The sequence below is a fragment of the Pangasianodon hypophthalmus genome, chromosome 16 (assembly GCF_027358585.1).
Source record: "Pangasianodon hypophthalmus isolate fPanHyp1 chromosome 16, fPanHyp1.pri, whole genome shotgun sequence".
Taxonomy (NCBI): domain Eukaryota; kingdom Metazoa; phylum Chordata; class Actinopteri; order Siluriformes; family Pangasiidae; genus Pangasianodon; species Pangasianodon hypophthalmus.
This window is the reverse complement of record NC_069725.1, coordinates 10,492,016-10,507,868: the sequence shown is the minus strand read 5'-3', so window position 1 is coordinate 10,507,868 and position 15,853 is coordinate 10,492,016. Positions and strand designations below refer to the sequence as shown.

Sequence of the window (15,853 nt, the reverse complement as noted above, 5' to 3'; positions counted from 1 at the left end):
GAACCTCATTTTCTTTCTTATGGTCATTTTCGCTACCTGAATGACCAATCTAATTAAACAAAAGTTTAAGAAGTTATGTGAACACATATATAACAGTCTGAGTTTATTAAACAAGATAGATACAAAGTGTTCTTGACATTGATATTTCCTAAATTAAATCTCGCTGTATTGTCTGTGCATATTGAATTAAATCTTGGAGACCACAATGCAAGACAAATGAAATGTAATAATTTCCAGACATATATAACAATGTCATATATTTGTTAACAGTTAATAACAATTACTGTCAGAGAAGTCCATGCGGAAACATAAAAAAGGCTTAACAGACTGAATACTGAAAACGTCAACATGGGGGGTGGGGGGGGAAGAAATACAACCATCAAGGTGAATATTCAAGGTACAAATAAATGATAAAAAGAATGGATATTAAAAACAATCAGTACTTACAGAGATAATCATCAATAACTGGAAATACAGATAAAAAAACAAAGTACACTAGCTAAAGCTTGTAATTTGCACTATTAATGATGAATACATGGTATACTTTATAATAAATGTACACATCTCATTGATATAAAGAGATTCCGGCAAATGGACAACTGGCTAAAGTAATCTGGAGTCTGTTAAAGCCCCAGTTAGGATGTATTGTTTCAGAGCTAAATAAAAGAGGACTAGTGTGCAAAAAAAAATTAACATCGCAATCAGTTTCTGCCAGTCTGCTATGAGAAATGAGAAAACCAAAATGGCCAGAACATACTGACTGGGGCTTTGATATGTAAACATGCTTGAGTTCCATTGTACAGCTTTCTATTGAGGTTTTACACACAATGAGAACATTCTTTTTAGGCTACAGACACAATGACATGGGATCAAACCAACACTTGAGCCTCTTCATAAGAGGAAAAGTTGTATACCCTTTGCTCTCTCTATTAGAATTACAGAGATAACATACATAACACAACATTACTCCTCTGCTGAGTTTTTCAACTTTACTTAATGCAACCTCAGAGAAATCAGAAAGCAACATTTGGGCTACTTACAAGTTTTTTTTTTTAATTGACAATTTGCTGAATCAGTAAACTGAACAAATTCTTATTTAGACCAGTGTAATTTTGGCCTATTGGAACATTGGAAGCAACAACTTGTGAAACCTATACACATTTGAAACAGTAACAAAAACAATAACACCAATAATAAAGAACGAAATGAGAACATTAAACATTAACACACTGATAAAAACTTTCTGGCAGTTGCTTTAATGTTCTCGAATTAAACAGTATGAGCTTAACAAATGACTGGTATATTATGACTGATGATTAAAAAAACAAAATGCCTGTGAGTGAAATCACTGCAGTGTTTGACAAGGCAAATCACTTTGAGAAGACTTTGAGAAGTCCGAATATTACAACTTTACTTTACGGAACTAACAATGTGACACTAAAAATGTATTGGTCATTTTATTTTACTGAACTGACTCATTAATTTAGGATGTATACAAACAAATTGATGTACTTCACAATTATTATTATTTTTTAAAATCACCTTCATTTGCAATTGACCTGTCTGGGCCACGTTCCGGGGAGTTTCTTGGAAAAAGTAATACTGAATACTAAACATTTGTACTTTAAACTAATCAGACAGTATTTATACTTAATTAAAGCCAGGATGAGCTTTAACTTACCTCTCCTCTATAAAGCTAGCTGTAAAGCAAATGTCTATTTCATTTATTTAATATTCAGGGAAACTGTGCTATGTTCATAAATAAAATTGAGAAATACACTGGTCATACTAGGATTGTGGGTATATGTTGTATGTAAATGTAATCTCTTTTACAGCAGATTTAATTGTAATCATATACACCTAATAGTCTATATTGTAGGCAGTAATGTTTGCCCAGAGTTTTTACTAGCTGGTACAGGATAAATAAACACTTGCATATCTCAACCAAAATGATCTAACGGAATGCAATGTTTGGCAAAGACTTTTTAAATTTACAACTACATTCTTATGCATACTTCATATTGTTTCTGCGACTCCCTTTTAATACTGTTGCTACTTTTTAAAGAAGCATTTTTTTCTTTACTCTTGCTGATTTAGAGTACATTGACAGCTAAATTACTTAATTTTTTTTTCTGAGCACATTACAATACACCCTCACTATGAGCCACAATAGCTGATCTTTTGAAACTAGACAAAATTAAGCTTTTACAGTTGGATCTTTGCATCACTGGCATTTTTTTAATAAAGTTTAGTGATCAGTACTAGAAAGTTCAGCGCTGGGCTGCTGCTTTGTTGTCCTGAAATCCCCAATGATGACCATCATTTAAAAGACCCATGACTTGTTGCAGCTTCTCAATCATTTGTCAAGGTGCTTCTACATTACTCATTTTTACAGGGATGAAGAAAAGGCTTGGCAGAGGTCATGAGTATACACCCCTGACTTGCACCGCACCATGTCAGTACATCAACCCATTTAATGGACAGTGTAATGTCGTATGATGAAGTGCTAAAAATGATAGATTTTCCTCACAACATTAGAATTGGCCTAAAGGACAAGACAGGAAATCTAACTGATTTCCATGACATTGCACAACAAAAAAAAGGATACATGGTACATCTGTGATGTAATTCATATAAGAGATTATTTTAGAGAGCATCTGGTCATACTGATGCTCTTTGCACATTTTCTATAGAGCCTCCATAGAAAAATGCCTTTAAGAGAGTATAAAAATAAAAGGAACTCTTACCACATAACCTTGGTGCACACCTACTACAATTTAGTTTATGAAGTGTGGGTAAAATGGTTATGTAAAGTGTGTATGTAATAAAGCAAGCTAAAAACTGATCACCAAGTGCGGCACTGGTGTTCTCTGAACACACTGACATCGTGCTCTCACACATTAATCCCATTTCTAGGTCAAATCATCCTTGCCAAGTTCACACACATCACACTATTTTATCAAAAAAATGATTAATATGTTACTTCTTGTTTTTATCCCAACATCTGATATCTGTTTATCGATGGTTAAAAGAGTATAAAGTGGAGGCATTATCATATCCACACTAACACTAAACACACAACCCTGTAAAACCTGATGGTGCCTTATGCAAAAAGAGACAGAAACTGACCAACAAAACAGCCATGACACTAAAAGACTGTTAGCCCCAAAACAAGGCCTTACGTCCTGTCTGAAAATTCAAACATTTAAGCTGAACCCCAAAGACTGGAAAGTGCTTAAAGCTTATCTTTGGATGCCTCCTAATACACCCTCAGTAACATAATATGAGAACAAACTAATGAAAAATGCTCTGTTGTTCTGTTTTTGGAATGCATGTCAGTTAGACTGGTGTCCGAGGCGAATCAGCAGCAGACACCTGGTGTTGAGATGGCAGCCAGTCGAGCCGCTATACTAATTTTCACTAAACAGCTAAATAAAGCAAAGAGTATGGCAGACACAGTGTCCTTTTCAGGACTGCAGTACTGTCTATTCCTTTCTGTCTTCTTTTTTTTTCTAAACAGAAGAGCAGTCTGGCACACAGAATAAGATGAGGAGGTAAAGAGAAGAGCAAAGCAAAGCTCAGATGAGAGAGACGCGTATGGGGATACTGGGAGATTCTGTTCTCTGTGGAGAGTGGTGGCTAACCAGATGCTCCACCACTGTGTGTTTGGACATGTGCTTCATAAGGTAGGTCTCCTAAAAAAAAAGAGAGAGAGAGACAGAACAGGAAAATGTAAGTTGTCTGTTTAGATCAAAACATGCTACAGCTGCTGAATGAGCTTTAACAGCATAACTGAATAGTAATGCACTGCTGTTCTTAAACACAAGCACATCATTTGTATTTGTATTAACCTTGAATTTTGTTTACCTGCCTCTGAGAGCAGGGTCTGTTGAGTTGTGTACAAGAAGATTCTATATAATTGGCCCACTTGACATTTTCCGAGTTTCACAAAGTTTCCATTTAATAGCTGCTTTTTTTGGCTTACTAAGGACATCACTTCCTGCAGCAGCCTGTCATTACATAAGTTCTACTTTGTCAGTAAAAGTTTCTCCATCCTCCGTTAAGAACATTTCTACTAGTATTTCACAACATTTCTTCGACAAATACTTCAAATCTGCTAACAAAAAGACAAATCTGCTAAAGGTAAACAGAAAAATGTTTTGTTGATATATGGAAAATACCACCAATACATGCAGTTGCCATTGCTTACATTATCAAAACGGCAATGGAAACCTGACTACTGTTGGAAATTCTCAATATGAAAGTTGGTGGAATGAAAGAGGTTGGCCCCCTCTTCATGGTCTACCTCCCAGAACTATGGAAGCTATGGAGGTGCACAGCTCCTGGATATTCCTTGAAGAGCATGTCTCTACTGCAGGCATGCTGAACACATGCACTCTCATGAGACCAGGTTGTCTTTTGATTGGTGAGTAACATCTTCACACATATTATAATTCACTCAGTAATACTGACATTCGGCTGAGCTGGGGTGAGTTACTGTATATGTTGCAGACATGAGCAACCCTGGGGCCATGGGCGGTTTTATTGCTGAACATTTGGTTGGAGCAAATAAAATCCATGAACTCATGCTCCACCCTGCTCCAATCTGGGCACTGGCTGGCTGACCCTCAGGTTATGGAGTTTCTACTGCAAAATCTCTCACAGAAAGTTCAGATAGGAACAAATCATTCAGACACTCTTTGTTCATCACTGGGGATAGACTGTGTGCCCACAATATACCATCCATTATATACCAGCCGGCAGAGGTTTTTAGCAAGGTGCCACCAAACTCCCTCCACACTTTCCCTGGGGTTTTGCTATGAACCTGCTGCCAGAGACCTTTGGGGAGGGATTCATTTTCACTCTTTTTCACTCTTTTTCATTGAGACAAAGGATGGAGGACTCTGGCCATGCATTGATTACAGAGGACTGAACCAGGTCACCAAGAAGGTTCATAATCCCTTCCCTTTTTTGACAGCAGCACTGGAACAGTTTCATGGAGCCAGAGTTTTCTGAATACTCAACTTGTGGAAGACTGCCTTCTCCACAGCCTTGGGGCACTAAGAATACCTTGTGATGCCTCATGGCTTGGCCAACATTCTAGCTGTTTTCCACTCGCTGGTCAATCAAGTGTTCTGCTTTGTACAGAATGCTGCATTAAACAGAGGTGGAGGCAGTCAGCTCTGAAACCATTCTGAGAAACAAATGAGGATCCACCCACTTGTATGTAGTGGTTTACACTGATGACATCATATTCTTGCAACCTGGAGGAGCACTTAGGTAAAGAAAAGTTCATGTTGATGTGACTGTTTGACCACAGGCTGTGCATCAACCTTTGAGGAGACCTTTGTGTAGGCAGTGCTGAGCAGTCGCCGCACCTCTCACCTTATTAACTTACTATGTTTTTTACATCTGAGTAAAATGTTAAAAATATTCCCAGGGGTTTTGTCTTCCCACTACCATTCTGGTTTTACATTGTCCAAATAAAACACTTTAGAGCTAATTAAACTGTTCATGACAGAAATTCTCTCAAGTCCTGTCAAGTTAGCTCACATTAGCTAGATGACTTGTTAGTAGTGAAGATTTGATGATTATAACTTAAAGGTCTCTCAGACGCCAGGTCATCTTAGCTTATGTAAGCTAGCTGGCTATCATAAAGGACGAATATGAAGATTTATGAAAATGATCAAAATCCTCTCAGACAATTAACAGTAAAGATTAGGTACATTTATGAATATGTTGAAAACATTCACTCAGAATTAGCTTATGTCACTTACCTGGATAATAAAATATAACGTGTATATAAGAAAGACAATGACTTCCTTATAATTTTTGAAGCCTTCCATATATGGAATCAAATAAAACATGCCCGTTTTATAGGTATGACCAATCAGAGAATCTTCTATTATTTTCAGATAAATACATAATGACACCTGCATTTTTATATACGAGATCAAAAACATGCCTTCTGTGGTCTGTAATCTACAGACAGATCTTACTCGCCTTCTAGGATGCTTTACTCCAATCAGACAATTATTTCTTTAATATTCTAAACAACTCAGTGCTGCGGTGTATAATATAGTGCATGTAACACTGCACTGCACAGTAACACTGCTTAGGATATTCTAATGCTTTGACACTTCATGTAAGGTTTTTACCCCATATGACTGCTTGCAGAGGTATGCAGATGGTTACTCACTGATGTGTATGCACGGCCACACATACTGCAGCAGTAGGCTTTAGCGTTTTTCACGGCATGGGCTGACAGGTGGATCTGTAGAGAGGCTGAGTCTGTGTAGGCACGGTAGCAGTTCGGGCACTTGTACGGCTTGTCTTTGTTGTGTTGCCTCTGATGGGACTAAGCAATAAAAGGAACATATGACTGGCATTTAAAAGAAAACATATAACAGCAAAGCAAGAATTCATGCTAGCATGTTCTTCTGGCTCTACAGCATTGGGAATATTGGGGAAAATATTCAGAAGTTAAAAGCACCTGTCTCTTTAATTAAGTATCCATAATATCCATAATAAAGGGACAACTACTGTGTGGTTCAGAAAAAAAAAAATCCTCATTGGACCTTTCCATTTCCTTTAGGCATATCAAAGCTTCTATATCTATCAAAAAGTCAATTTCTCGTATTTCATTCCCATGCTTAATATTCCAGGTCGAAATTAGTCTGCAGTCAGTCCCTCTTTCTTACTAATCTTTAACTAATTGGAGTCACACTCAGATATTTTTTCTGTTATACTCACCTGTAAATTCGACAGCTGTGTGAACGCTTTTTCACATCCGGGATGGCCACATTTATAAGGTCTGTCCCCAGTATGAATCCTATATAATAACCAAAAAAAATTAGTCATCTTGATACCAACCCATTTGGAAATAAATGCACAGCATCTCTATATTTGTTTAAGAACAAATGTAGTTTAATATGTGCACAAGAATACAGATTTTATGAAGTATAAAAAATCTCAAGACATGGGTGGAATCCTTACCCGACAGAATTTGTGTTATTATTAAGCAGAGGAAAGGCACAACCAAGTATCAGGTAAAAATTGTGACTATTGTTTGTCCAGGGAGCTTATTAAGCCCATAGTGCTCCATGTGAGAAGTCATATAGGAGCTTCATCACCAGTATAATTAGTATTAAGAATGTTTTTAAAGCACTTTGGTACCTTGACGCTATTTCACTTCAACACTTTTGTGCAACCCCAGAAGAAAAAACCTTTCCTTTGAATTCTGTACTTAATGTTGTGACAGGCCAAACACTAACGATGCAGTACCCTTATATACTGCTCATTATTTGGGGCTCAGTGGAGGTGTTTTATCAAAATTACTGACCTGGTATGCTGTTGCAGGTGAGAGAGCTGGCGGAAAGAGTTCTCGCAGTAGGAACAGTGGTAAGGTTTGATCCCTAAATGAATCCGCAGGTGCTGCGCTAGATACGAAGCATTGGCAAAAGACTTGGAACAGTGAGGACACTTATGTGGTTTGGCCTCCGTGTGGGACTTGGAATGGATCTGCATCTCAGACTTGTTGAAGAAGGTGAGTGGACATACTTTACACCTGCACAGAATAGACACAGACAAAAGTCAAGCAAGTGCTACATTTACAGGGAAACACAGTCATTATGGTGATTCATTACATGCTACACACAGTAGTGGGAAACAAACTATACTGTCATGTTTATAATAAGAAAACAACCACTATATTATATAAAAACTATATTATATTAAAAAAAATTATAACACCTATTGACTAGGTAAATAAATGTTATATTGGCAATCTGGTTTCTCAGTAAAGCATGTAATCTAAAATATCTATTAGTACTAGACATTTTGTCACTAAGCAACACAAGTTGGTCACATGTATTACTAAAACGTACTGATACCCAGTAGAGATCAAACACCCCATTAATGTTCAGACCTGTAAGTTTTCCCCTCTTTGGCGATGGTGACTGACTGGTCAGGGCCCGATGCCAGAATGGGGTAGGGCACAACCAGCAGGGGGCCTGTGTTGTTCTCTGCTTTGATCTTCTTGCGTCCACGTAGGGGTTTGGGCTGAGGCCCCAGCATACCCGCCAAGCCCACGTTCTTCACCTGATCCATGCCAGGGGCACTGGCCAGGCCTGAGATGACATTCAGAGAGGATGCTGCTCCTAGTCGGCTCTGACTGCTGGACGTGGTGGTGGATGTCATGGCCTGTGAAGTGCTGTGACTGTCTGCACGAGAAGTAGGTGCCAGACCTGTATTTGAAGTGGAACATATTTAGGGATTTGGTATTTAAACATGGCTGTCTGCTTTTAGCTATTAATAGAAGTAATAGCTAACAGTATCAGAAATACTTCCATGTTCAGAATCATAATTCTTATATGGTTTGATGGTTCTTAACTTGGCTAGGTTTTCCAGAAGGCATCAGCGGTTTCCCTAAAGCCAGTATAGCCACTCACCTGTTTTTAAATTACCTATCTATCTATGTATATACTGTATGTAACTATTGAAAAACATGTCACTGTTAGAAGGTTTGGAAATACAAACTTTATGGTCACATGTTAAAGTGTGTAGGGTTGGGGCGTTTCATGTTCATATTCACAGAATGTGGATTTCTTGCCTTTATGTTGTCTGATACTTTTTGGGGAACCAACAAGTAAAACAATTTATTATTTAAGTAACTTTAAACAGAAGATCAAGAATAGTAACATAACATTATATGGACAGGAGGAGGATTAAGTATTGCCTCTTTCTCAGAGAAATGTAAAGCCTTAAAGATCAATCTCAGATGGAAAGAGTATACTCAACTGTGTATAGGCCAGTATCACTGCACCTAATTCACTATGAACCGAAAGTAGGAGAGGAGTTGATGTGTGTTTGCCTTCCAAAACTTTTACACCCCATTTACTCCTGGTCATTTAATTCATCTTAGGTCTCAGGATTATAGCTGGATTACATGAGGTTAAGGGAGAATTTAGTGCAGGAGGGATGAACTGTGGGCATGTATATATCACTGATGCAGTTTGCTGAGGCCAATGTCAGGAGCAGGGCTACCCCACAAGACAGCTGTCTTTTAAGACAGCCTTAAATTAATACCCTCTATAGGCTCAAATGCTTCCAGCACCAAGGACAGGTCCAAAATAAGCTGCCAAATGACTGGCAAAGAGCAGTGGACCCCCTTTATACGCCCTGAAGCTGACACAATGCAGCATTATAGAAGTGGCATGCAGAAGTGGCTGGCAGGTAGACCTTAATGGTGCAGAAGAATGTACTATTGAACATAAGATCGTGTAGAAAAGATACTGTCAGACCGTGTACTGATAAGACACTAGCTGGCATGTCTTATCTGGCGAGACATTATCTTTCAAACACCTGCCACTTCCAGCCATATAGTGGATGGGGCCTTTGCATCTTCATGGTGAAACCCAAATGCCTGACCTCTACAGATTCCTTTGAAATAAGAAGATTTCATGGGAAACTGAATTTTGCAGCCCCTGGTTATTGTTTTGATCACCCATTTGGGAGCTCATATTGTTGTCTAAAAGTTGTCCAGCCAGAGCTGGAGGTTGGTGGGAGTAATGTATGTAGGCGTAGTGGTCATAGAAATAGACAACAAGTGACAAGCTCATAGAAAACAAGTGACTGACATCTAACGGTGAAGCGGATGGTGATACTATGGGTGATTTGCCTGCAGGAGATGATTTATTACACTGAAACAATTTTAGGCCATAGCCTTTATTACAGTGATGTTGTGCCAATAAGTGTGCAAACACTGCTTGTGTACATCTCATCGAGGGAAGTGGTAGCTCAGTGGTTAAGACGTTGGACTTCTGATTGGAAAGTTGAGAGTTCAAATCCCAGCACTGCCAAGCTGCCACTGCTGGGCCCTTGAGTAAGGCCCTTAACCTTCAACTGCTCAGTTGTATAAATGAGATAATTGTAAGCCACTCTGGATATGGGCATCTGCCAAATGCCATAAATGTCTCACTTCAGCATGAGGGTACCCAGCACCTGGACAGAGACTTTTTTTTTGGGCAGCATGGGGAAGGCTGCTGTAACCCCAGTGAACAACTAATGGGTTTCCGTGGGTGGGGAGGGCCTCTCCCCACAGACTGAGACTTTCCTCTTTTTTGGCAGGCCAGAAGGAAAAAACAAACATATCTAAGGGGATGACCACTCGAGAACCTGAACTAACTCCCCCTGAGTCCACATAAACAGCAGGCAGGCCTCTTTCTCTTGGGGTAAGAGGGGGTGTAGTTGGCCAAGTGGCCAGGCTGCTGGGTAGGGGTTTGGGCCTGCCAGAAACTTGATACACTTGGCTAGGGACCACATATGGTGCCTTCCTGGGTAGGCAGAATGTAAATGCCTTCTCCTTCTTCTTGTCTTCACATCTTTACTGCATGAGGGTTACTGTGGGGCCAGTGAGAGCCTGGACTGGATCCACAGGTGCACCTGTATTGTGCTTTTTCTCACTGTCAGACCACAGATCGACCCAGAGGGTATGTTCGTGCACAGCGGAACCCATGGATTGCTCACGGACTGGCCTTCTCTTTCCAGTTGTCTTCCCATATCATCTGTAAGGTCAGCTTTGCAGGCTGAATTTACAGCTCTCACTGCAAGAGATAAAGCTCTGCGTGTGGGCTGGATGATTAAGGCAGAGAATTTTCTCCCATTTTCTTGGGCAGGGCAGGCTTTAGTGAATCAAGCAGGCTTCCTTGCAAGGGGTTAAGGAGGCTTCATTACCCGGGGGTTCCCCGTGCCATGGGTAGACATGTCTCTGACCTCCAGAACAGAAAGACTGTGCTTCAGGACTCCCTAGTGATGATTCATATGCTTGGCACATGCAAGGATGACAGGCGGGAGCTGTTTCCTAAGCCTGTGGCGAGGGCCCAGGAGTTTGCCATCATACTGCCGTCACTTTGGGGAGCATTTGGCAATGGCTTCCAGTTGGGTGGTAGCTTCCTCAGCATGTTTTAGCTCCATATAAGCGAAGCAAAAGTGACATAAATCCCTCTCTGTGATAAGAGAACTGCAAGAAGCCAAACTGACTCACCAGATTGCTGAGTCTCAATGACCTCAGGTGCAAAGACCTTAGACAGTGCCATGCTGCAGAGACAGACTGTAGTTACTAGTCAAGTGAGCAAGAGGCTAGCAGGCTAAGCAAAGCTGCTAGAATTTCTAATTTCTATGATGACACACATAGTGGAGGCTGGTGTGGTCTCCTATGGACAGTGTGAAAGCCATGTTGGAAATGCGTTAGAACAGCAAGAGAGTAATGAGGTTGTGAGAAACAAATGTTTACTGAGAAGGGTGAACATGGTCAGGTTTTACATGTCTGCAATCAGGATAGGCCCTTCCTCAACATTGGATACGCACTCCTGTCAGGCAAGCCAGACTCTATGCTATTGGAAGCTTCTATAGAGGTCAGGTACAGATGTGCCTCCCATAGGTGGAGAAAATAATGAAAGAGAACTGAAGTAAACAAATATATCTTTATAAATTAAAAGGATGGTCTATACCTGAACGATGGTTTGCTCTAACAGCCTGATCCACAGCTTGGCGCATGTGCCAATCTTCCCATAATCCTTTAGCCTTCAGAGCTGACTTGTCATCCATGGTAACCTCTTGATCACCAGAAAGAAAATCATCCATTATCACTTCTGGTAACATATCCACATTTAGATACATGCAAAATATTACATACTGCACCAAACTGTATTACATAGCACCCACAAACTACAAAAAAAACATCGCCTAAATCCGCAAACCCACTCTACATTGATGTCCTTAAAGTGTCATATGTCATGTTCAGTACCTGGAACAGTACTGGAGGCTGGGCGGGCGTGCAGGGCGATGTCAGGTTGGGTGGAGTTGTGCACCTGCAGGCTCGGCACTTGCTGCAGTTTGGGGATTGGCATCATGTGCTGCGCGGCGTCGGAGGGCGGTGAGGCCACCAGCAGCGTCTGCTGAGAGGGAACAGTGGTGGGTGGCAAATGCGCAGGTCTGATCTTTTCTGCCATCAGCTGCTCTTTGATCTTGTCGATTAGTACCAGGTTATCCAGCTGTAAGAATCATTGGTTATGCTCAAACTGGGGACATTATTTGAAAGGGAAAAAAAAAAAAAAAGAAAAAAAAAAAAACACTACTGAGATCTATGGTCATATAGTAGAAGGTCTTTATTAGCGTTGCATATGTATGCAAGTTATAATAGAACTGGCACATGTTTTGTAATATTATGGTTGACTGTAGGACGATCCAAAATAGTAACAGCTGATAAAAAAGCAGATGGCAGACTATAACACATAAGACTCCAAACAAAGTCTCAAGTAAACAGTACATAATATACCCATCAGACATTTGTTATACTACAGAAATTCTTCTTACACTAACTTGACTTTGTCACCAGAGATTAATTAATATATAATAGGTAGTGTATTAGTCACACACAGGTGAGTTCACAGGATTGTAACTGACTAATATGAAAGACACAGTTGATTTATCATCATATGCAAGTAAATTATTAAATCTCTATTAGCATTTGTTTTGTGATCTTTGAAGAAATTGACCAATGACAAAAAGAATGGTGAAAATTTGACTTTATATGCACACTGCAAGTGTGAGTTGAAATTATACATTCCAAAGGTATCGTCTCACCTGAGCAGGCATAGAGGGAGGTGGTGGCCAGAAATAAGGGTTATTGAATCGAGGCTCTGCCATGCCTTTAAGGGAAGCAAAGTACAGCATTTTAAAACAAGCTAAATATCATAGTGCACAATGAGGACAAAAGAAAGCTAATCATGAAGACAAATGTGTCCTAACTAGGATTTTACCCCACAAAAATGAATAAATTTGTTTGCACCAACAAAAATTCGTCTTTAATCTTTAACATCTAAGTTTCTCTATTAATGATGATGTTACAGCAAAGTTTAGATGTTGTTTAAAAGTAATCAGGGTTGCATTCAAGCCATCATTTAATCCTGGTTTGAGTTCATCAGTAAACCTAGATTAACTTTATTTCTGTTTCTCAATTACTTCAAACTCAGGTTTAAATATTAGTTAGAAATTAATTTTAATCTGGCATCAGATTCCAAAATAAACTTGAAAAACTTGTTGAAAATGAGTTCTTAAATATTAGTCAGAAATTAATTTTAATCTTGCATCAGATTCCAACCTAAACTTGCTGAATTGGTTGAAAATGAGTGCTTAAACATTAGTTAGAAATTAAGTTTAATCTTGCATCAGATTCAAAAAAACTAGATAAAGCTGTTGAAATTGAGTTCTTAGATGTTTTGTACCATAGTTAGTTTTTACTTATAAGGTAAGAAAAAAAGATTGGTAATGATCCATCTCAAGAGTGACGCTGAAATTAATCCCAGGTCAAGTTTTTATTCAGAAGTCAAAGTTCTGATCATGCATTAAGGTTTTAATCAGATGTTCTGATTTAAATCAGAGGTTAAGATTTTAATAGTTGGTTTGCTAAACCCAGTTGTATAGGTGGTGCATGAAAATAAAGAAGAATATAAGCAAATTATTTGTTTAATTTAATTCCAAACTAGTGCTGGACAATATGGACAAAATCCCATGATACACCTGTGATATTGCTTCTATTGCTTGTAATAAATCAAAACACAATGGTCAGCATTTGATGTGACATGAATAAAGATTTTGTGGTGTTTGACCAGTAGAGTTGAGGAAATATATAAATGCAAACAGACCTCATAGAAACATTAAACTGAAATATAATCATCTTCATATTGTAGTCTTGTGCAGAATTGCAAAGGCTAAAACCACATTAAATGACTGACAAATGACATATTGTGCAGCCCAACTCAGTATTGACTATTTATTGGGGAAAAAAAAAAAGTATAATTCCCAAGAACTCTCACTAACAGATGCTCACTCACAGAACAGACTAATAATAAAATCTTAGGAGCTGTAAATTTTGATGTGAATGTCAAAGAAAAGTTGCAGAACTTTGTTCAGGAGTGTTTGGGAATAGACATTAATGACCAAGTCGGCTCTGATGGCGGCCTCCTCGCTGCCTCCTCACACTTTTACCAAAAAATCAGACAAAAGAAAAAAAAATGGCAGCCTGTCTTATTTTCATATGGAACGACGCCATATTTCACACACCCTTCACATTTTACACTGGGGCTCTGTTTAACGGGGAAAACATACCAAGTGCTAATGTGTGTATTTGTTTACACAGATTTGCACCTTTGAATTGCCCGGCCCCTTTGAAAAAAAAAAAAAAAAATGACACTTCCTACAACAATCATGCCGTGCAGAAAATGGCTCACAAACACTGCGCCGTGCTCGCAGCTGCAATCTGACCCCGCGCCTTAACGACTGCTTTATACCGCTGCATAGTGCAATGTGCACACAAACCTTCTCCAGCTGCAGACGCAGCGCGTTCGCATAATGACATTTGGGGGCCAATTTAGCATGCCTATGCCCAGATAAAAGACAATCCATCTCCGCTGGGAAGGCTTTCGTGACAATGAAACTGTCCATCAGGGATAGGAAAGGAGGAGTAAAAATGTTGCACACAAACCTTGTGCTCGGACTGCGGTTTCCCTCGCAGGAGAAGCTTAATAAAAGCTAAAAGACCTCGGTGTTCTTTCTGTGCGCCTCCACGCTGCAGCGCTTCCGGGTCGCCCAGTGTTCACTTCTGGTGCTTCCCACAGAGCCGCTAACACTCCCAGAGTGTGTAACACACAGCACAGCGCGTGCTAACTCTGAGCACTGCCATTGCTGAGATTCACATCAGTGCTCCAAATCCAGTGCTCCAATTCCTCTGCAATGATAAATAAACTAATCAGATCACTATGCATGGAGGAATATAAGAAATGGAATATAACACAGGGAAGCTTAAAGCATGTGAGGGTTTACTGATGATCTGCTACAAAGGGGGAAGAGTAGCAGTACTGTTATTACTGTACACCCAATATCACAGATTTAAGTATATCTGCCTGCAAAGACTTCAGATAGCATGGACAGTTATTGCTATTGCTTTACAAAGATGAAGGCAACTAATTAACATTTATTTCATTTGTTGCCTTTGACAAACCATCCACTTCAGCATTAACTTTGTTCAGCAAAATAACATGTTACTTTGTTATTAGGTAAAGAATAAACGATGACAGGGCATGCTGTTATCAGAAAACATTTGGGGTGGTGTGATATATTACTACTCTGAAATTGATTATTTTCCTGAAACAGCATGTGGCAAAGTGTTTTATTCCATTAGTTCCTGTTATCACTTCTGTGATACAGCAGCCATAAACAGGTATCTCCCCAATGTTTTTCTCTTTCTTGAAGTTTTTCTCTTTCTTTTCTGCTCCAGAAAAGTGCAGAGTCCTCTGTCCTGAAGATTCTTCCATGGTGGAAAATATTAATGATTACACATTTTTCTTTGATAAAATAGCAACATTTATTATGTGGAGTGTCCGCCTTACAGGTCCTGTAGAAATGGTGATATATTAGAACGAGGGCATTATTATAAACCTTTCATTTGAATTACAGCCTGAACTATCAGATTAGATTCTGATCAATTAGATTAGGTATAGTTAATGATTAAATGTTAAATTCTCCCTGCATTGACAAATGTAATTCTATCCATACTTAAAAAAATAAGTTCACATGAATGAGCATGAATTATATCATGTTACTAAATGGTGATAACCAGTTTGATATTACTTGAGTTGATGTTTTTATTAAATATAATATAATATTGATATTAAATATATATAATATTGATATAGATGAATAACTATAAAATATAAAAACTTACTAAATATAACAACTTTGATAATAATCAGTGTAAAAACAAATCAAAACAAAACAAAAATATCATGGACCT

The 15,853-nt window shown here is 39.0% G+C and overlaps 1 protein-coding gene across 4 annotated transcripts; it reads right to left on the bottom strand.

Annotated features, from left to right (window-relative positions):
• Positions 1 to 88: 88 nt before the first annotated feature.
• znf362b (zinc finger protein 362b) lies at positions 89 to 15,383 on the bottom strand. 4 transcript variants are annotated; one of them, XM_034311760.2, is made up of 9 exons: positions 14,546 to 15,383; positions 12,646 to 12,710; positions 11,807 to 11,957; positions 11,511 to 11,615; positions 7,928 to 8,246; positions 7,343 to 7,567; positions 6,754 to 6,832; positions 6,200 to 6,358; positions 89 to 3,695 (listed from the first exon to the last, which is right to left on the bottom strand). In XM_034311760.2, exons 2-9 carry the CDS (start codon positions 12,706 to 12,708, stop codon positions 3,579 to 3,581), a joined length of 1,218 nt encoding a protein of 405 aa, XP_034167651.1. In that variant the 5' UTR covers positions 12,709 to 12,710; positions 14,546 to 15,383; the 3' UTR covers positions 89 to 3,578. The 4 variants fall into 4 exon arrangements, with proteins under 4 accessions (XP_034167651.1, XP_026777065.1, XP_026777066.1 ...); XM_026921264.3 differs by having other exon boundaries at positions 11,807 to 11,954; positions 14,546 to 15,382; XM_026921265.3 differs by having other exon boundaries at positions 11,807 to 12,080; positions 14,546 to 15,380.
• Positions 15,384 to 15,853: the final 470 nt, after the last annotated feature.